The sequence below is a fragment of the Emys orbicularis genome, chromosome 5, assembly GCF_028017835.1.
Source record: "Emys orbicularis isolate rEmyOrb1 chromosome 5, rEmyOrb1.hap1, whole genome shotgun sequence".
Lineage (NCBI taxonomy): Eukaryota > Metazoa > Chordata > Testudines > Emydidae > Emys > Emys orbicularis.
Window position 1 is genome coordinate 26,011,576 of NC_088687.1, and position 23,406 is coordinate 26,034,981.

The 23,406-nt window shown below is 43.5% G+C and overlaps 1 protein-coding gene across 1 annotated transcript; it reads left to right on the forward strand.

The window, feature by feature from the left end:
- Positions 1 to 14,358: 14,358 nt before the first annotated feature.
- C5H4orf36 (chromosome 5 C4orf36 homolog) lies at positions 14,359 to 18,930 on the forward strand. Its single transcript, XM_065404636.1, has 3 exons — positions 14,359 to 14,423; positions 17,085 to 17,239; positions 18,797 to 18,930. Exons 1-3 carry the CDS (start codon positions 14,359 to 14,361, stop codon positions 18,928 to 18,930), a joined length of 354 nt encoding a protein of 117 aa, XP_065260708.1.
- Positions 18,931 to 23,406: the final 4,476 nt, after the last annotated feature.

Here is a 23,406-nt window from a genome sequence, read left to right on the forward strand (position 1 = left end):
CTGCAGACACCTAAAACAATAGCTCTAAACTGCCTTATGCTCCTCACAGGCGTGTAAACTGCAAGACACAATGTTCAGGGGAGATGAGGAGTCTGCCTTCTCCACCAGCCAAGGACTCTGTGTGTGGTGGGAGGAGAGGGCAGCAGGCCCGATGTCCACCTAAGCAGATACATTCGCTGTTGGGGTGAGTACTGGGGATCCCACTGCTGTCCCTATGGGAAAAGGGATCCAGGCTACTGCCACTGATGCTCACGAGGGGAAGGAAGCCCCGTTGCCACTTTTGGCAAGGAGGAGGAAGCCTCAAGTCACTGCCTCTCTGGGCAGGAAAGTCGGGTTGCCGCTGTCAACCCAAGTAGGGCTGGAGCTACGAAGCTGGTGTGGAGCCACCAGAGGCCCTGTATTGTGGCATGCCTACAACCCCAAAATGCCTTAATCTAGCCCTGCCTGAGAGGCTAGTTGACAGTTACAAATGCTCAATTTTATCATGCGTATCATGATAGTTGGAGTTTTTCCTAGCGCTCAGACTACTGGAATAATCAGGTTAGTCCCTGATAAACTCAGCTTGCTTTCTAAATAAGTTTCTAGCCCTCATGGCTATGAAGAAAAAATTAAAAATGTGAACCCCAAACCCTCTGACACCAGAAGACCAATAAAAAGAACTCAAGATTTATGATGTCTTTAATCTCATGATTTTCAAGGCAGTCTTATGATTTTGAGCGGGTGGGGGCTGGCTCATGATTTTCAAATACTTGAGCTTGAATATATTGAAATTATGACAACAAAAGAGAGAAGAGAGTTAAAGCTGAATAACTGAGTGGGGAAGGGATTTTTACTCAGACTACGTAAAGCTGCATTTTGTTTATTTTTGCTCAAGTTTAATTCAAATGCCTGATTAACACTTGGCAGAAATATTGTTATTACTATAACACCCCTCTCACTTCAGTTAAGGGGAGAGCTCACAATACGCATCTCATGAAACCCCCAAGAAGTCCTCCAGCAAAACCAGGGAAGAACAGACTTGACACTCCAGATAGTTCTAAGTAAAAAAAAAACAAACAAACCAAAAAACCCCTTTCAGGCTGTCTTTGGGTACGTCTTCACTTACATCCGGGTCCGGATGTAAGCAATCGATTTTCTGAGTTCGATTTATCGCGTCTGGTTAAGACGCGATAAATCGATCCCGGATCGATCCCGGAAGTGCCCCGGATCGATCCCGGAAGTGCTCGCCTTCGACGCTGGTACTCCAGCTCGGCGAGCGGAGTACGCAGCATCGACGGGGGAGCCTTCCTGCCGCGTCTGGACCGCGGTAACTTCGGACTAAGGTACTTCGAATTCAGCTACGTTATTAACGTAGCTGAATTTGCGTACCTTAGTCCGAAGTGGGGGGGTTAGTGTAGACCAGCCCTTTATAAACATAGAGAAGCAAAAAAATGGTACCAACTCAATATTTTGCAAGCCACCTTTAATTCCCAACTTAAGTCTTGTATTAAATGTGTGTGGTTTTTTTTTTAAATAAACACATGGGAGGGAAAAACACCAGAAAATGCCCAGGTTCCTTTATAGGGACTTTTAACGGAGTTCACGTCTGTTCATTCTGTCTGCTGTACATTTCAGCCTACATCACTTTCCTGTTCATGTTCTCTGTGGTTCAGTTCTTGATTGCTCATGTACACGGCAGGATAAGTGTCTCTTTTTTGGTGTGGTTACACACCATGTGGGAAGATAGGATGCAAACAATAAATGAAGTGGTAGCTGAATATAGACCCCCAGAGAGAGCCCTGCTGTAAACATGGTGAGGACTGGGAAAGACTTGGCCTTGAGGTGGATTTTTGATGTGGACTTTTGTTATCCTTGAAGGGATGGAGTTTTGGTTTAACTGGAGGGCCAGCCAATGAGAGAGGAAGACTACTGACCAGAGGAGAAATTGAGGCACTGCCACATCATGACAGCAAGAGGCGGTTTCCTAGCCTGCTTCTTGTGGTCTCTTCTTTTCTAGTCTGACTGACACAAGTTCTTTCAATTAGTTTATCAACAATTTCATTGATGATATCCTGTTCAAGCATGATTTAGTGCCTATCTGTTCAAAGACTACATTAATGTCTCTTTAGCTGGATGTATGCTACAAAATTTTGAGGGCATACGAGGTTATATTGTGTTGCTGTTTTTCTTCCGTTTCCCATCTTATCTTCTGTTTTTATAGTTTTCTTTTCACAGTGCCAGTTTCAAGAGATACAGATGGCAGTATTATTCCTGCCAGTTTCAAGTGCAGAATTGCAGAATTGAATAATGTGTGCATGCTCTGCTGAGCAAAGCTACTCAGGTGTCTTTCCCCGTGAGGAATTTCATCCCTCCTTTCCAGCAAAGAAGCAGCACCACTTAGGAAAGCAATATTCCCTATGCTGGAGAGACACTGACAACCAACAAATCCCTCTCCTATCTATCTCATAACTCAGCTGGAAACTCTGGAATTAATCCTTATGCTGAACCTACTGTTCCTTTATGGTTGATAGCCTTTTACCACCAGTTAAACAGGGCAGTTAGGCATGGCACTTCACAGAAAAGGGCATTATAAATAGTAGTTAGAAGTGGAAAAGATCTATTGCTGCTATTGAGAAAGGATGGTCTTGTGTTAAAGAACTGGACTGGGACTCAGAAGATCTGGGTTTTGTTCCTAGCTTTCACACAGACTTTGTGTGTCTTTGGACAAGTCATTCTCTCTCTTTGTGCCTCAATTCCAATCTTCTGCTTGTATGTTCTAACTTTTTCTGCCACGCTTTGTCTGTCTCACCTATTTAGAATGTAAGCACCTGAGGTCAGGCCTGGTCTACACTGGGGGGGGGGGGTCGATGTAAGATACGCAACTTCAGGTATGGGAATAGCGTAGCTGAAGTCAACGCATCTTATTTTGACTTACCTCCCGTCCTCATGGCGCAGGATCGACGGCTGCAGCTCCCCCGTCGACTCCGCTACTGCCGCTCGCCCTGGTGGAGTTCCGGAGTCGACGGGAGCGCGTTCGGGGATCGATACATCGCATCTAGACGAGACGCGATATATCGATCACCGATAGATCGATCGCTACCCGCCGAACTCAGAACTGTGGGCCAATGATTTTGGCTAGGGTCTCTAGCTGCTAATGTAATGCAAATAATAAGCAGTATTTGTTCATCAAATCCATCCCACCTTTCCATCCTCATCCTGCAGGATATAGTCCCCAGACAGAGGACATATCAATAATTAAACTGGTACGCCATTCTGTCTGAGTTTTCTTTTATCCTTATAGTCTCTCAGGAGAAAAATATTTCTTTAGCAGAACTCGTTTCCTAGCAACATGGGAACTATTTTATTGGCAGCTATTAAACAGGTAGGAGTATATCACAGAGCTTGTAAACTGCTTGCATTAAATTGCTAGAAAATAAACTAATAATTTATTAACCATAATTTGTGCCCAGTAGTTTCTTGGGGACTTTGGAAACTAAAGACAAACTCATACCTATTTTTTTTGTCCACTTGCACCCAAAGGTATTTTTGTACAACATTATTAAATATCGGTTTCCTCCTGTTTAAGTTTCAGACTCACATACAGAGTGCTAAGGGATTACTGTGGGCACATACTTATTACAAAAGTTCTGATGAACTGCTGAGTCTTTTAATTCCCACTGCTCTATCAGGGAAATATTATCATTGGTCTCTGATGTGTCTGCAGACTGGTGATCATGGGCTGTGCCTAGCACACAGGAATTGTCATATCAGCTCAGGCCAGCGGTCTGTCTAGTTCTGTCTCCAACATTGGCCAGTACCAGCTGCTTCAGAGGAAGGTCCAAGAAACCCTGGAGTAATCTTCCCCCAGAGAAAGCTTTTTCCTGACCCCCATTAATAAGGGGTTGGTTTACGCCCTGAAGCACACTTTGCTACAGCAGATATTTAACCCAGCTGACCTTGTCCGTGCCAGTAGGCCAGCAGTCCGCAATACGAGTTTGAGAGAAAAGGGGTGCTCGGTTAATATTCAAAGTCAAACAGGGCAGCTTCTGTAGTGGAGACATATCCTTGTTAACAAGAGTGAGGCCCATCTAACCCTCTGTTATATTTGGACCTTCCATACCAAAAAATATTGCTCACATGGCAAAGAATTTGCACCTGCAGAGGCTGCACAGTGTGCTATAGAAATCCAGAATTATAGTTTGAAAACTAGGCACTGGTGAGCACTCATAAAAAAAATGAATTAGATGGCTCTGCTAGTCCTTGAGGAGACTTATTTTTAAAGCTCAATCAGCAGTCATTCCTTCTGGAACCTCACCTTTACTGCTTGCAATTATTTTGACATACTTGAGCCTTTTTCTTTTAAATCCATAAAAATAACCTTACACACAATTTGCATGTATTTTTATGGTGTTGTAACTGTTGGCAGAGACATTATTAATGGCATCCTGATCATAGGATGCAGGAGTAACTACTTGTTGTAAAAGCTGAAACCGCACTTGTCTCCCCCGAAAAGAAGAAAAAGAAAAACAAGAATTCCAGAACACCTGAAACTGCAGCCAGAGGTTCACCAGAGTTCAATACCCCCTTGCCTTTATGTCATGCTCACAAAGATCCACACCAGAAGTGCTGCAAACCTTTTCTTTGGGTCAATGCTAGAGGGAAAGTCCCAAAAGACAGGTATGCTGTCATTTTCCAGGCTGTCCACCAAATGAAGGCTTAGCAGGATGGATGAATAGATACATGTGTATGTTTACAAAATATGTGTCCTGCAGTCTCCTAAGTGTTAACTAAACATACAAGTTTGCTGATGTTGGTACTGAATAGTTCTCAGGGAGAGGTCATAGTTACCAGATTTAAAAGGAAAATGTGACCAGTCTGAGAAGTTGGAGCTCTGGGGCCAGCTGGAGAGTTGCATTGCATCCTACAGAATGCCAGGGTTTTTAATATCAATCCCTTGACTCATAAAGTTTGAATCTGAGTGTTAACTAAGTAGTCACAACCCATGGAGACCTTATCCCTTCCCAAACAACCTCCCCACCCCCACTTACTGGCAGTTGTCTTCTTAGGGAGAGGCTCAGCAACCAGCAATTGCCCCTCCCCGCTGGCAGAGCAGTCCTATCCCCTTTCTGGGCATCTTCAGAAGGATTCTCCTACATTCTCTCTCCATTGAGGGATGGGGGATTGGCACATTGCCCTCCTCTCTCTCTTGCAGAGGCATCTGGAGACTTATCTTTTGTTGGTCTCTGTCTTTGGAGGTGCAGGGGTGTGCAGTTTCCTGCCTCCTGTTTGTCCCTATCCTGCAATAACCCTGTGTGCTCCCTGCCCATTCTGCAAAGTCCCACCCCCACACAAATGTATCCATCCTTCCACTCCCCTATTATTGCAGTGCATTTCATGCAATAACAACCCCCTAAAAGGTCAGGGTCCTGAGCAGAGATGGTGCCCTGAAACCAAATTCCCTACCATAGCTGTTGTTCTCTTGCTTGAACAATCAACCTACTAAGGACCTTACCCACCCATAGGATGCATAAAAAATATAAAGAATAAAATAACAAAAAACATTTCTGGCAGGCAAAACATCTCTCTCTCTCTCTCTCATCCCAGGACATTGGCCAGGACTCTTTTTTTGGTATAAAGCCAGGACTGTTTTAGGGAAACCAAGACTGCTGGCGACTCAGCAAAGAAGCAAACATTTACAAAATTTGCATTACTCAAGCCAGTGGGAAATTCAAGCTCTTTTTTTAATATCAGAAGCTGCCAAAACAGATCTCACTTCTGCACCCATCGGTGCTGATCCTTAGCTGGTGTAAATTAGTGCAGTTTAAATAACATTAATTTAGATTATATCAATTTAGACTACCTGAGGCTCTGGCCCAATTAGTTGAATGGGTGCAGTATCAAGTCCATAGAAGGTAATACTGTATTCAGAATGAGATCACTGCATCATCATCTCACTAAACATTGCTCCAATTTTTATATTTGGTTGTGGGAATGTTGTCTTAATTTCACTGGAATCACTGCTTATTTACACTGGTGTAAGTGAGAGGACAGGCAGGTGAACAGTATTTCTTCTTCTTCTTGATTAGTCTCAGATCAGATACCGCAGTTTCCTCTGAGTCATTTTCCCCTGATGCATGGACAGGCTTCCCAAAACAGAACTGAGCTGCTTCAGCAAATGAGGGGAAATAATCCTCATACAAAACACTAATGAGAGGTGTGCTGCCACCACATACCTATGTCTGAGCTTTGAAAGGCAGAGTGCCACGATCATTTCTCAGTTTTGGATGTAGTCCAGAAAGCAAAAGTGACCACAAAACTCTGTCAGGGTCAGACTCAGTGCAGCTCTTAGGGGGTTGTAACGGTAGCCAATGAGCATTCATCTTGGGCCTCCAGTGAGAAAAGAACCACAAAAGGGTGCTGGCACCCCCAGGCTTCTGAGAGTTCCACTCCGAGAAATTGTGGGACAAGTTAGAGAGATCTGCCACTTCCTTCATCTTCAATCAAAGTCATGAAAGCTTAGGGCTGGACATCAGGACAAGGGATTTATTTAAGGTCAGGCACACACCATCAATAATCACTTTTGAAAATGCTGGTTTAAAACGGTGTCCAATATAACTTAATACAATATAAGGAAAGAGTTTCCATAATAACCCTAGCCCAGAGACAATTAAATAAGCCACTCAAGGAATCTGACTGCACCTAGGGCCATACATGCAATTATTCTGTGCCCAAGGCTGTGGTGATGACAGAAAATCACATGCTGATAAATGCAACGTGCTTGGTATATTTTATATGTGAAGGGACTCTGGTGGACACAAATCCCTCTCTAGAGCCTGGGAACACAGACAATTGAATGAGCCAGAGAAGAATCTGACCATTTCCTGTGCAACGAGGGCCAAATATGCAATTACTTTGTGAATTATATAAGAAAAAAATTGTTAAATTCTGCAGCCAGCCAACATATCTAACTTTTCTAAGAGCACATGGGCAGGCTCTTAGACTGTATAAAAAGCTTTTTATACAATCTAAAATTCATTGATCCAGTTTTCTTCTTACCTCTCCCTACATACACTGCTGCATCTCCTTGAAAGATTTAAAATCCTAATGGCCTAAATTCTGCAAACCCTCCTGCTGATTATGGAATAGAAACAATCCCAGGCGACCAATCACAGCTAATCAAAACACTTCAGATTTTGAATAGAGAGTACTGAATACTCTCTCAGTGAACTGTTCACAGTTAGCTCCTACAACTTAAAAAAACCCCACTGGGTAGATATGAATAATGAGGAAACATGAGGAGCTCACAATCCACTCAGACATTCCATAAGCCGAAAAAGATGCTGAATTCATCAAGGAAATTATTTACTCTGCTGTAATAGTGAAAAACATTTATAGGGCCTTCTATTTGTGACCACATCTGCATATGCAATTTGCCTAATTGCTCACTAACTGCACAATTTGCTCACATAAATGCCCCAAAGTGTGGTAACTTCATGACACAAAATTTGTATACACAAAAAGGAGGCCCTTTATAAATTTACTATAAAATATATATGTGCCATTATTACCGTAATGTTCAGTAACAGTAATAAACCTTTTAATCATATTTTTGCCTAATCCTAAACCTCATACCACTTCAATAGCTTTGTTGGAATATTGTTTTGGTTTGTTTAGTGATTAATAAGTCTGCAGGAGAAAAATGGAATCCCACAGAAATGAAAACCTTTGATGTAATGGAAAGTTTTTGCCATTTAAATCAACTGATAAAATATTCTGTTTTTCTTCTCTTGAACTTTGCCCATATGAACTGTCAGGCTTCCTATCTTTTCTGTTAGAGATTAGTGTATAATTTCTTATTTCCTGTATTCAGTTGCTTTATTTTGTAACTCCTGTTGCACACTACTTCATCTTCCCTTGTATTTTCCTGCAGAATGGGAGCTGTGGCCGGCCGTGCCTGCGGACAGTCAATGTAAACAAACTGTCTCGCGTCCCACCAGCGGATTACGCTGACGGGCCGCAGGTTGCCCACCACTACCTTATGGGCTACCTGAAGTATCTGGAGTGAATCCGTATGGGAATAAGCTATTCCTTTATAAGGCACCTTTATACTGATATAACTGCAGTCACACAGCAGGATTATACCATTTTAATTATCCCGGGATCGTTAACGTTGTACATTTTTTGTGTTTAGATAACCCCCAAGTCTTTTTCTGTTAGTGTAAAGTGCTGTAATCCAAAGTACCACTGGGTGGAAGTAGTGCTTGTGTTTGCTGCTTACTTCCCTGCACTAACAATGAAAATACCATCATGGGCATGACCTTTGGTAAACTCATTTTATTTTGAGAGAGGCTTCTGCCAGGCAGATTTCATCACACGCTCTGCTTTCATCGAGGATGGATCTCTGGGAACAAAGCATTAGGAGGCTCTGCACATGGAGAGATTGAGGGCAGTACTTGGCCCTCAAGACAAGAATTCTATTTGCAAGCGCTCTGGCAACTGAATTGAATGTAATTAGAGTTGATTCCCATCGGTATCCTTTGTAGTGAAATGCCAAAAGAAACACTGTATGTTCTTTGTTTTAAATCTGTAAATTAGGTATTGAGCTAAATTCTAACACTGAGCTGAATGTTTTGAATTACCACTGGAACAGAGACAGTGAGGTGTCTGGCTATGAGAAAAGAGTGAGTGTAGGAGAAATATTTTCTTTAGCTGGCATGCCAGTCACATTTTCCAGTGCTGCTGTGGTAAATGTCTTCATAGTCCCTCCTGAGAATTAGCACTGGTCTAACAACCAGTTCAAATATTATATTTCACTACACTCCTGGTGTATGTACAACTGCTTTATACTTGTCTGTGCTTACTTGAATTGCCGTTGCGTTGTCTGTTTACTCAGTTATGTTCAGTCCTTCTGGAGTTCTCCTGAGATCATTTGGGCTGTGTTTTTCAAAATCAGCACCTACAGGACACACCCAAGTTAGGCTTCATCTGCAATTGGAGCTGAGGGTGTGATTCCCAGCTTGAGTAGCCAGACTCATGCTACCTTTCATCAAGCTGGTGCACTAAATATAGGCGTGTGGCAGCTGTAGCACGGGCAGCGGTGGCACAGGCTAGCTGCCCGGATTATGTATCGACAGAGTCCAGGTGAGTTTGTACTTGGTGCAGCTAGCCAGTGCTCTGGCTCACTACTAGCCTTGCTAGCATGGCTACACGTCTGTTTTTAGCGTGCGTACTGAATGCCAGCTAGCGTGAGTATGTCTGCGTGAGCTGGGAATCACACCCCTAGCTCCGAATGTAGACGTAGCGTTAGCCTGTAAACTCTTCAGGGAAGAGAGTCCCTTACTGTGTGTTTGTATACAGTGCTTAGCACAAACCCGCTCCCTGATTTGATGGTCTTTAAGCACTACCACAATACAAATATTTAATAATGATGCATTTGTATAGCTGAGTATGCAAATGAGGGAATCACACATACACAAATGGCCATTTTGTGCTCTTCAATGTCCATTTGGTTTGCCCATTTGCCTGTTGGCATGACCACACCCAGTTTGAAATTGCAACACTTATATGGTGCTGTACATTTCTATGGGACATCCAGACACATTAGGTACATCCTTTTAGCGCCTGACAAACTGACAGTGCAGCTCTTGGCATCACAAAGTTTGCAGTGAGTATGTGTGACTGGGGTCCCAGGGGAGCCCACTGAGGTCACTCAGTTAGGGTGAACCGCAAAGAATGAGGCCAACAATCCCCAAAGCTGGTGGATATTCCAATACTTAGATTGACCAAGCCAGCACAAAACAGCTTCTATAATACCTCACTGGTTACCCAGAAGCCAACAACACAGTTCCCTTAAAGTAACCCAGCCTCAGGCCTCCACCCAGACACCCAAGTCAAATATGATGAGGATTACTTATAATCTTCTTCATCATATAAAAAAGTTCTACCAATCCCAAAGGATCAGACACATTACCTCCCAGGTCAATGAATATTCCAGATCTTATCCAAATACACACTTACAGCCAATTCTTATGAATTAAACTAAAATTTATTGAAAAAGAAAAGAGAGAATTGGTTAAAAGATCAGTATATATACAGACATGAGTACAATTCTTGAGATTCAGAGCAGAGATGGTGAGCTCTGTAGTTGCGAAAAGTTCTTTCATAATTAATCCATGGGTTATAGACCAATTTTCATATTCAAGCTTAGAACTGGGATCTCAGCCTTACGACTTAAGCTTCGCCTGCATGAAGCATCAAGCAGGTCTGAGATGACAGGATCAGGACCCAAGGTCTTTTATACAGTTTTCTAGCAGCCACTTGACATACAGTCCTGGGTGAACAATAGGCTTTTGATGTAACCTTCTGTTTCCTAAACCTCACTGGTAATTAGCTATATGGATTAATATAAGATAATTTATCCATTAGGCAGTTTATCACAAACTTTAAAGAGACGTATAGACAATGACATTATTGCACCAAAGATTCATCTAAATGTTAATATTCCCTTTTGATCTCTGAATCAATAGCTATAGTGACAGACAGGAACTGTCTGTTTACATGGCTAGCATCTAAGATATAAGTAAACACACACAATTAGTATCACCTCTAATTCTCTAACAACACAGGTTTGCACTTCAAAGTTCTAGCCTATCTAGCAAGAATGGCCCTAAATACCATTCAGATACTTTCTAACATGTCTCTAAAGGTTGCCTTTGGGTTATTTAGCCTGCAAGCTGCTTAACACTTTCTGGCCATGTGTCACACTTTGTATAAGATCCATTGCAATTATACAACAGTAGTAGCAACAATGATCTGCATCATTATATTTTAGTTAGACAGTGCCACAGTATGGAAGCCTCAAAGCTTGACAAGTAGCCAGTTTAGCAACTGTAGTAACTAAACGAGAAACTAAATATGAGAGTTCCAAAGTTGACCATAAAACCATGTGTTTGCAAATCCTTATCCTACCTATATCTATCTAAACTAAAGATTTTATACAGCCACCCATCACCATAGTATATGCGCACCTGCTACGTAAAATCAATAGCAATTGCAAAATCCCTAGTGGCCTTCATAGAATCTCTGGCACTTCTCCCCTCTTGGGATCAGTTGCACCTGTATAGGCAAAACTACTTCTAATGCTTGTTTGCATGCAAACATCGGATTTATGCTGGCTGGTTTTGAAAATTTTGCCTGTGGTATTTAATATATACGCGCTGTTCTGGGCTATTCCGTTTTAAAACTAATTGACCTTTTTAAGTGTACAAGGGATAGTCTGTGATCCTGAGTCACAGGCAGGGCCGAGAAAAGCATTAGCAAAGAAAACCCAAGAAGACTATGAATTTACTTGACACTTATTCTCCAAAGCTTCGAGAGCTTGACCACAGGGAGGCTGCTCCCATTCTCTCCCTCCCTTCTGGTTGCAGCACGGGGAGGTCCTAGACACAGCCATTCAAGCTGGTCTATCAGTGACTGCCTCTCTCTGTCTATCTATGAAAGTGTTGCCTGGTGACGCTCCACAAAGCCCATTATTACATCAGCAAAGGAGATGTCAGGGATCGGTGTGTGTGCTGGCATGTGGTTGCCTTACATTTCCCTAAGGCTTGGAGTGAAATGCATCCTCTAAAGTAAACCAAAGGAGGCTCCAGGATCAGGAACAACATTGCCTTTGTGGTGCTCTATTTGTGGATTAGTGTGTGAGTAAGCAACAAACACAAAAATTCATTGCAAAGAGACAAAACAGGTAGCTGGTGGTGTCATACCGAAGAGGGATCCCTTAGCTGCATTAGCAGTTTACTCAGTGTGAAGTTCAAATGCAGTTGCAGCGGGGCCATGCAGCCTTATTTTTATTAACTATTTACATCTTCTCTAAAAATCCTCACAGGAAGGCTGTGGGGTGTTGAAATGAGCAGGTTAAGGGGTCAGTGGCTTTGTGATCTACAGATTTCTTGCATCCCCAAGCTTCAGCTGCAAGTTTACTCCATAATTTGTACTCCATTTATTATTACTCCCATTAGCCCTTAATACGGTCAAGTCAAAAGTTAATTTAAATAATTCTTGTGGGTCATTTTGTAGGAGTGAGGCTCAGGACTGAGACTAAGAGGGAGTTGGGTTGGTGGAAACACTTTTGATATTATCAACATGGGGGGGGGGTAATTAAAAAAAATGAAAAATAGGTCAATTTCAAGCCCTGCAAAATGAAATCAATGAACATTTAAAAATATTTCATGACATTTATTATTTTTGTTTTAATTTTTCAACCAGCTCTGCTGACCTGCAAGAGGGCAGGGCAGTGAGTCAAGTCAAGGTAGAGATTCCTATAGCGACAGAAACACTCTCCAGTTGCTCTCAATGGAATGGTTTATACTTGTTCTTTTGTTTTCTTTAATGTAAAATAAGTCATCTAGATTGAAAGGGCCTGATCCAAAGCTCATTGAAGCCAATCATCAAGTCCCTGGGGCCGGATGCGCTGCATCCGAGGGTGCTAAAGGAGTTGGTGGATGTGATTGCAGAGCCATTAGCCATTATCTTTGAAAACTCATGGCGATCAGGGGAGGTCCTGGATGACTGGAAAAAGGCTAATGTAGTCCCCATCTTTAAAAAAGGGAAGAAGGAGGATCCAGGGAACTACAGGCCAGTCAGCCTCACCTCAGTCCCTGGAAAAATCATGGAGCAGGTCCTCAAGGAATCAATTCTGAAGCACTTAGAAGAGAGGAAAGTGATCAGGAACAGTCAGCATGGATTCACCAAGGGCAAGTCATGCCTGACTAACTTAATTGCCTTCTATGATGAGATAACTGGCTCTGTGGATGAGGGGAAAGCAGTGGATGTGTTATTTCTTGACTTTAGCAAAGCTTTTGATACGGTCTCCCACAGTATTCTTGCCGGCAAGTTAAAGAAGTATGGGCTGGATGAATGGACTATAAGGTGGATAGAAAGCTGGCTAGATCGCCGGGATCAACGGGTAGTGATCAATGGCTCCATGTCTAGTTGGCAGCCGGTATCAAGTGGAGTGCCCCAAAGGTCGGTCCTGGGGCTGGTTTTGTTCAATATCTTCATTAATGATCTGGAGGATGGCGTGGACTGCACCCTCAGCAAGTTTGCAGATGACACTAAACTGGGAGGAGTGGTAGATACGCTGGAGGGTAGGGATAGGTTACAGAGGGACCTAGACAAATTAGAGGATTGGGCCAAAAGAAATCTGATGAGGTTCAACAAGGACAAGTGCAGAGTCCTGCACTTAGGAAGGAAGAATCCCATGCACTGCTACAGACTAGGGACTGAATGGCTAGGCAGCAGTTCTGCAGAAAAGGACCTAGGGGTGACAGTGAATGAGAAGCTGGATATGAGTCAACAGTGTGCCCTTGTTGCCAAGAAGGCTAACGGCATTTTGGGCTGTATAAGTAGGGGCATTGCCAGCAGATCGAGGGACGTGATCATTCCCCTCTATTCAGCATTGGTGAGGCCTCATCTGCAGTACTGTGTCCAGTTTTGGGCCCCACCCTACAAGAAGGACGTGGAAAAATTGGAGAGAGTCCAGTGGAGGTCAACAAAAATTATTAGGGTGCTGGAGCACATGACTTATGAGGAGAGGCTGAGGGAACTGGGATTGTTTAGTCTGCAGAAGAGAAGAATGAGGGGGGATTTGATAGCTGCTTTCAGCTACCTGAAAGGGGGTTCCAAAGGGGATGGATCTAGACTGTTCTCAGTGGTACCACATGAGAGAACAAGGAGTAATGGTCTCAAGTTGCAGTGGGGGAGGTTTAGGTTGGATGTTAGGAAACACTATTTCACTAGGAGGGTGGTGAAGCACTGGAATGCGTTACCTAGGGAGGTGGTGGAATCTCCTTCTTTGGAGGTTTTTAAGGCCCGGCTTGACAAAGCCCTGGCTGGGATGATTTAGTTGGGGATTGGTCCTGCTTTGAGCAGGGGGTTGGACTAGATGACTTCCTGAGGTCCCTTCCAACCCTGATATTCTATGATTCTATGATTCAGTGGAATGGACTCCCATTGACTTCAGTTGGCTTTGGATCAGGGCCAAATGGCAGGTTTTGCTTTATGTGCATAGAAATGGTAAGAGTAAAATTGGAACAGGGGTTGGAGACTTTGTTCATTCTACTCTTTTTGATCTCTTCAGTATCAAATAATCCAAAAACTGCAGGCAAGACTGACAAATACAACTCTGTTAATTCCTGGAGCAGGTTTTCCATTTGTTTACATTTAATTCTTCCACTTAATGCACTGCAAGTAAATGCCCAGGTGGAATGGGGTTTCCTGGCTAACAATCTCTTATGTTACAGGTGAACAGGGAGCAAAAGAGGATAGTGTGCGTCTGTTTCTGACATGTCTGTGTAAGTGAACTGCATCCACTGATCTACCATGGAATATGATTTTCACAGAAAGAGGACAGTAAAATCGGTCTTACAAGCAAGCTGTTATAAAGTGTAAGTGCTGGTTACTACATCCCACAGTCAATACACACAACAGTGGTCACTAGTTTTTATACAACTATAGTCTGTTTATTATTATATTGTTAATATTAATTAAGAGATGGGGACCAGACAGTCCCTGCTCCAAAGAGTTTACAGTCTAAATAGACAAAGGGTGGGAGGGGATCTGAGGGGAAATGCCTTGCTCATGGTCACACAGGCTATGTCTACACTGCAATAAAAGACCCGTGCCATGGCCACAGCTGGGGGAGGGTCTCAGAGCACAGGCTCGAATGTCTACACTGCTATTTTTAAACCCGCAGCCTGAGCCAGCTGCGAGATTCAGTGTCATGAGTTTTGTATCGGAGTGTAGCCCTGATAGAGCTAAGACTAGAACTTAGGTTACCTGACACCCAGTATAGTGTCCTGCCCACTAGACTATTCTGCCTCTTAACGGTTCTTCAGCCTTTTAAAAGTGGATTAAGTGCTTGTGAAAAGTGCCAGATTGCTGGCACTGGGAAATAGAGTCCTCTGTCCACAGAACCAGGTGCTGAATGGATACTGGCTTCCTTAGCTCACACATACACAGCCATGTGCATCATGTACATTCTTTTGGACTTAAAATTCAAGCCAAGTGGGAAGAAAGTATGTACTGGATTGTAACTTACTGCAGGTAAGGGGATATAAGAAATTCCAGCTTATATATTTTGTATTGATTGATAGAAAAATGTATAATGACATAAAATAAGAGGCATAAATGTAAACACAAGAGAGCAGAGTTAAGGCTGAGCTTTGAACTTTAATCTTGCATTTCCTGACCTGAGTGCCTGAGTTCTCAACCTTAAAGTTTCATTATTAGCCCTTGTTTTTAGGGTTGCTCCCCTGTTACTCAGAGTTAATTTTAGAGAGTGTCTTTTGTACAAGGGAATTAAATTAGTGGAGATATCCTATCTCCTAGAACTGGAAGGGACCTTGAAAGGTCATTGAGTCCAGCCCCCTGCCTTCACTAGCAGGACCAAGTACTGCCCCAGATCCCTAAGTGTCCCCCTCAAGGATTGAACTCACAACCCTGGGTTTAGCAGGCCAATGCTCAAACCACTGAGCTATCCCTCCCCCCTAGAAATGGGAAGAAATGGGACGAATCACACCCTTTAGATGCTTTTGCCTTTTACATGTTTTCATCGTTTCTCTTGCTAACAAATTATTTGCATGTATTAAGACGTCAATCTTCTCCTAACTGGCCCTGCAGCAAAATCCTAAGCAATGGCTGGCGTGAGCCTCCCTCACCTGCTCCTCTTCTACCAGCCTGAAATGGGATAAGGATGGAAGCTGCTGTAGCCACTTCCCTGCCTCTGCTCAGAAGCTGGTGGATTGGTGTGTGGATGAGTACACCTTCCCCCACTTACTCCTGACCTTAAAGGAAGGATGGTCCAGTGGTTAGGGTACTAGCCTGTGACTCCGGAGGATGCAGGTTTGTTGTCTGCTCTCCTACAGACTTCCTGTGCGGACCTGGGCAAGTTACTCTGGGACCCACATCCCCAAACTGCAAAATGGGGACAATAATATTTCCTCCTCATGGGATGTTGTGAGAATGAGTATATTAAAAAATTGTGGGGCACTCAGACACTACAATAATGAAGACCTTATAAGATAGACAGACATACCTGTCCCCCTAAGCCCTACAACAGGGGTCGGCAACCTTTCAGAAGTGGTGTGCCGAGTCTTCATTTATTCACTCTAATTTAAGGTTTCGCGTGCCAGTAATACATTTTAACGTTTTTAGAAGGTCTCTTTCTATACGGCTATAATATATAACTAAACTATTGTTGTATGTAAAGTAAATAAAGTTTTTAAAATGTTTAAGAAGCTTCATTTAAAATTAAATTAAAATGCAGAGCCCCCCGGACCGGTGGCCAGGACCCGGGCAGTATGAGTGCCACTGAAAATCAGCTCACGTGCCGCCTTCGGCACGCATGCCATAGGTTGCCTACCCCTGCCCTACAATGTGGGAACAAGTAAAGAGCCGCCCCCCCATATAGGTCAGCTGTTCTGCACATGAATGGCTCCAACCTCCTGAATCCTGCCTCCTGTATCTGACGGAAACTTAGGCTGAATGTGGGGGGCCCCAGTGGCAAAATGCGCTGTACTTTTCTTTTTGTGTTTAGGAACAAACCGATGCATGCTGGTATTATCTGCCATCATATATTTTAATAGGTCCCTGCTAGTGGGGGCCAAAAAAAGGGTGGCTTTGGAGGGAAATTTTTCATCTTCTCACTGTTCAATGAAGGAACAAAACAGGGCTAAATTACTGTCAGGAATTCCATTTAACTGTCATAAATAATACAAACTAAATTATGTCTGACTTTCTCAGATTGTGTTTTTCTATTAATCATGGCATGAATGAGGGAACAGACTGACTGATCACACTAGTTTCGAAGCCTTTCTTTCAAATTTTTATTAATTCTTCTAACCTTTTTCAAGATGCTTTTATTTTTATAAAAGACTAGAGATGCTCCCTCTGGTGGTCAAAATAACACCTCTACATAGACAAACATGGGTGTCATTTGAAATCGCTAGCCTTGCTCTAGAAAATGTTCCACAAGTGACCTGAACACTCTGTGGATTTTATGTTTTCAGTGCTGTACAAGCCACTCGTTCATATTTCTGTTGTCACAGGGCAGATGCTGCAGAACTTGCTTTGCTGACAAGGCGTTTGTGCCAGGAAATGGGACAGACAAACCTGCCTCTCCTTGAAGACATCCCTTGGTGTCACACTTTAACTCTGCGGCCAGCGGTCACTGTTGAAAGCAGGCTGATCGCATCAGTACAGAGTAAGTTTTCTGGTCTGCTTTTGTTGCCTTTTTTTTTTTTTTTTAATTCAGTGTGCCATTTTGAGTGGGAATTGAAACGGCAAAACCAGCTAAATTGCAAGTAATGGTCTTAGCTCCGCTTTTAAATTTAAAACAAGGGAGGCAAGTAGTCTGCACTTTGCTCAGAAAATCATGAAGAAAAAGCTACTGCACAAGACAGAGGATAAAATGTGAGTTCTAGCAGCTGTTACCCCTGCCCCCACAACATTGTAGGGTTGTTTAATAATATACATTTTGTTTCATGAACAGTGTGACCCTTTCTCCTCAAAGTCAGCATGTGTCTTAAAATCTTCACTATACCTCTGTTCAACAGCAAATTGTTTAGGATCCTGATTTTCACTTGGTCAAGCAGTTAACTTGGGGGGAGGGATAGCTCAGTGGTTTGAGCATTGGCCTGCTAGACCCAGGGTTGTGAGTTCAATCCTTGAGGGGGCCACTTTGGGATCTGGGTCAAAATCAGTACTTGGTCCTGCTAGTGAAGTCAGGGAGCTGGACTCAATGACCTTTCAGGGTCCCTTCCAGTTCTATGAGATAGGTATATCTCCATATATATTAACTTCTTTCAGGGTTGAAAGGTTTTACATTTACCATTGTTATCTGTCTTCTGAAGTGCCTTCCAATCTCCTTGGTTTGGTGAATTTCAACAATAATGGTCTTTCAGACCCTCGCCACTGACTGCCTTTGCAGTCTTGAGCAAGTCACTTTACATCTGTAAAATGAGGATAATACTTACCTGCGTGGGGTGGGGTGGGGTGGGGCAGGGGTGGGGATTACTTAGTGTTTGGAAAGTACTAAATAATAATACCACCTAGCTCTTATATAGTGCTTTTCATCAGTAGATCTCAAAGTGCTTTACAAAGGAGGTCAATAGCATTCTCTCCATTTTATAGATGGGGAAACTGAGGCACAGGGATAGGGAGTGACTTGCCCAGGGTTATCCAGCAGGCCAGTGGGAGAGCCAGAAATAGAATTCAGGTCTTCTGAGTCTCAGACCAGTACACTATCCGAAGTGCTAAGACACCAGAGGGAGGGGAAATAGAGGGACGGGGTAATACCCCGAAGATTTAAATGATTACATTGATTACATTTAAAAAAGTTAATTAAATTAAAAAGGCTTGATTGACAGCCGCGCCAAGCTCATGCTCAGTCCAGCTAAGGGGAGTGGAGGCCAAATCTGAGCCATCTCAATTTGTTAGTTAAATCTTCTAAAAATAGTGTTAGAAAAATGACTGATGGAAAAAAATATCAAATTGAAACTGATCTCAGATGGAGTGTTAGCTGTGTGGATATGGCTACCCCATGTATATCCATACTTTTTAATAACCAGTCATTGCTCCTACTTGTAATGAAAATCCTCAAGAGAGCTGGTTAAAAATATCCAAATGGATAAAATAGCCAACAACATGAATGGGAGTGGCATTCTATTTTACCTGAGAGAATCCAAAATTGGGGCTTATATTAAATATAGGTTGTGCCGTAAGGAGATTTCAGTACATTTTTTTCTCTCTCTCTTCATAGCATTAGAGGCTGAAAGGATGTTTGAATCCAAAAGATTGAATAAGATTGACCTTGAAAACAAGACTGCGCAGCAAACTGAGTCTGACCTGAAGGGCAAGAGAATTGGTGCAAGAAGGCCACTTCCACCCTTCTGATGGCCTCATTCTAGGTCAAGATCTTTGAAGCCCTGGCTCCAGTCTCACTCAGGCCTCTTACTCAGTTAGAACTCCCGTCAGTGCCAACAGTGCAAATCATGGTCTCACTTTGCGCCATTGTAATAGATCGTCGCCAGCAAAAACCGACCTTCAGAAAAATTCTGCTGTGAGTAAGGACTTCAAGAATTGGCCCGTTACTTCCAGGAATCCTCGTGACTCAATACTTACCTGCCTAGCAAGGATGAGCTGCCACATACAGCTCAGTTTGTAATACACAGGAAAGCTGGATGTAGGCGATGACTAGGTCATGAATAAATTCCATCCTTGTACCAGTCCCTTCACAACCATTTTACATTGTTTCTATTATAAAGCTCCCAGGATGAATATCCTAATGCATCATGAATGGGTTAAGTTCATGATCGACAGAAAAGATACAAGTTTATTAATCAATAATTTAAAAGGGAATTAGGTACCTAAACACCTTCGGGGATCTGGGCCTTTGTACTTTTAGGTATTTTTTCCAATTCTAGAAGCAACAATGAAGCTAACAGCCACGTTGCCAGTATTTTCTTGAGATGTAAAATGAATTGTCCATGTTTTTGTGTTTTTATTTTTGGTAACAAATTGGGTGGGGTGGGGTGGGGGAAGAAAAATATCTTGCAAAAACATTCAGAGTCCAAAAAAAGGTTATAAAGTAGCATCTAGAACAGGGGTGGGCAAACTTTTTGGCCTGTGGTCCACATCAGGGTTCTGAAACTGTATGGAGGGCCGGGTAGGGAAGGCTGTGCCTCCCCAAACAGCCTGGCTCCTGCCCCATATCCACCCCCTCCCTCTTCCCGCCCCCTGACTGTCCCCCACAGAACCCCTGACCCATCCAACCCCCCTGCTCCTTGTCTCCTGACTGCCCCCCCAGGACTCCACCCCCTATCCAACCACCCCTGCTCCCTGTCCCCTGAGTGCCCTGACCCCTAGCCACACTCCCGCTCCCTGACAGCCCCTGAGGGGCTCCCACGCCTATCCAAACCCCCCGTTCCCTGCCTGCCCCCCCCAACCTCCACCCCATCCAACTGCCTCCTGCTCCCTGTCCCGACTGCCCCCCCCGGGACCTCCTTCTCCTTATCCAACACCTCCACCCCCTTACCATGACGCTCAGAGCAGCAGGACTGGCAGCTGCGCCGCTGTGCTGCCCACAGGAGCTTGCAGCCCCCCCGCCCAGAGCACTGGCGGCACAGCGAGCTGAGGCTGCAGGGGAGGGGCCGGGGGCTAGCCTTCCCAGCCGGGAGCTCAAGGGCCAGGCAGGACGGTCCCGCGGGCTGGATGTGGCCCTTGGGCTGTAGTTTGCCCACCTCTGATCTAGAAAATGAGATTGCATATGATGTGTTCGTAACTTACAGTTTTAGAAAAGGATTCAATTCTCAAGAATATGTTAATTTTGATTTGGAGAAAGGCCTTAAGTATATCTTTTTGGCCTGATTCAGGAAAGCAATTCTATTCAGCGCGGTACTTACATACATGTTTAAATGCCACTGAAGTCAATGGGTTAATTACTTGCTTATAGTTAAGTAGGTATGCAAGTGCTTTCCTGAATTGGGTCTCCCGGAGGTTTGCAATAATTCCATGAAATCTTATTTTTTCACTGCTTAACGGGACACTGCCAAGATTAAAAAAAAGAGACCAAATTCTGTTCTTAGTTAAATCAGTGTCGAATCAGAGTAACTCCATTGACTTAACATGACTGTAAAAGCAGCACTTTGCGATTAAAATGATTTGTTCTTTGGGCCAAATTCTGCTGTCACAGTCTAAATCTAGAATAACTTCATTAGTTACTATGATTTGACATTGTTGAATTGAGGGAGAATTTGACTCAGGGAGCGGGGTCAGCTGAATAGGAAGGTGCCATTTTTAGAGCCCCCTAATCCGAGTTTAATTTAAAATAGATTTTTATTCATATGAGTTTCTGTGTGTCCTGTTTAAAAAAATAAGCAAGCCCAAATGTTGGGTCTAACCTAAAAGTGACAGTGTAGTCAATTGTAATCAAATTCTCTCAGATATTGGGGTAATTATTAAACAGAACTTCTCTCATGTTTCTTAGTTTTCCTCTCAAAATTTCACTAAGAAAGCCATCTAAGCTCACGAAAACCAATAGGACTCTATCTATTGACTTCAGTGAGTTTTGGATCAAGCCCTAAAGACTGTGGTCCCTAAATTCCGTCTTCAGACATGCAGCAGCACCATATTGGTAGAGAGAGTAGGATGCTTTGTTCCTTTGGTTTGGGGTTTTTATTTCCCTTCTGCCAGGTGCTCTAAGCTGCAACCTCAGCTGATGGGAGGAGTCCCCTTGCATGACTCATCTTCACGGGGAGGCAAGCCGAGCAATAAGAGTGTTTAGTCCTTTTGTTGATGTTTTATCCATCCAGATGTAGGAAGTTTCCAGTGGTAAGATCCAGCCCTACCCCATCTCCTTCAGGAGGGGCGTAACTGTTTCTGTAGGAGAGGAGCTCCTCACACTAATTACACTCCTTTCCTGTATGGTGAATAAACTGCGCAGCAAGCAGCCTTTTAAAGCTTTTTTTAAAGTAGGTTGCGCAACCAGGAGCCAATCACGCTCACTGGTGGGAAATTAAAAAAAAAAAAACACAAAAAACAAAAACAAAAAAGCAGAAACCCATTCCCCATGGGCAGGGCCGGCTCTAACTTTTTTGCCGCCCCAAGCAAAAAAAAAAAAAAAAAAAAAAAGCACCGTAACAACCGTTGTTCGCCGTAACAACCCCCCCCCCGAGTGCCGCCCTGCCCCGCCCCACCGAAACAACCTCCACCCCTGAGCACCGCCCTGCCCCGCCGAAACAACCTCCCCCCCCGAGCGCTGCCCTGTCCCGCCGAAACAACCCCCCCGAGTGCCGCGCCACCGAAACAAACAAAAAAAACCTTGAGCGCCGCCCTGCCGAACCAAAAAAAACCCACACCAAACCCCGAGCGCCGCCCCGCCACCCAAAGATTGGCCGCCCCTTACAAGGTGCCACCCCAAGCACATGCTTTGTTGGCTGGTGCCTGGAGCCGGCCCTGCCCCTGGGCAAGCCCCAGAACAAGCAACAGGCTACTTAAAGAAATTAATAGGCAATTACTACACAAAGAAGCCTGATTAGGCTTGCTGGGTGCCACCTTGGCAGCCTTCACCTCAATACCATCATTTTATTTCCTAAAAAGCCCCAAATGCCGCATCCACTGGTTAAGTCAAAACAGTAACTAGCATTTTTACTGACTATATTCATTTGCTTTACATTAACTACACTACCCATTGACAACTCCATTCCTGAAATATATTAAGTCTTCATTTTTGATTCCTTTCAGAATGGTGCATTGTTCCACAATATGACCTAACTGTTCAATCTCTCTTCCCTTTCTCATGATCTATCCTGAATTGTTCCATCACACGTGTAGGCCTGGCTTCACATAAGTAACTTGCCTAATTTCTTAGTGGGCATAATTGGGAAGGTGAATGGAAGGTTAAGTTGCAAATAGGGGCTTGACAAACAGTATGTTGGAGTCAGGATGTCTGTGCTAGCTAAGATAAGCACCAACACCTTGATGCTAGGGACTATGGCCAAGATAAAACTGGAATGTAAAGATCAGGTTCCACAGGAACAGCACATGGACAGAGCATGCTGCACAGGGATTGGTTCCTGCAAAGTAAGAAAGCCACTCCAAAAATATGTGGTGTAATGTATAGCAAATACAATGTAATGTGTAAATGTGTATAAAGGAAGAGGTTGTCTGTAATTCTGAATGTGTGGTATGCCTGGGCTATACCCATCCCCTCTGCTTGAGTCTGATCAACTCAGTGTAGCTTTGCTGTCTGACAAATAAAGGACCTTGCATGATGAAATCCAGAGTCGAACTGAGTGTTTTGGATCCCAGAGAAGAGAACTGGATGGCGTGTTCTCCCAGAACTGGACAAGGTGTTCTGGATAAGCCGAATGGCAAAGGTTTCGGAGGGAATCCCAACAACACTACACTGCAGCTTAAGCAATGTATTTCCTCAGCTGTCATGGTTCACTGGATACTGGATATGCCACGTATGATTTCTGTAACAAGGCTGATCGTTCTATTGATGAGACAAGAAAAAAAAGCTCTAATTATTTTTAAGCTGGGCTGTTGCTATGTCAATTAAAATGCCCAGAGTCTCAGTTTTGGGATACAAGATCTCTGCAGGCTGATAATTTGGGAATGAAAGATTGCATATTCACAGGTCTGAGCCCAGCTTTTACCTTGAAATGTGAGATGCAGTGCAACTGCTACTTAGTACACCTTAATCACAGAGTACACAGAGTACTGTTCCATACTGAATATATGTTGTTGTTTTAAACCTCCAACAACTAAACACACATTAGCTTTGGGCAGGGGAAGAAATGGAAAGTAAGATCAAAGGTATATGCCCATTTGATTTGAAACATAAGGTGCTCAGATAGCACAGTGAAG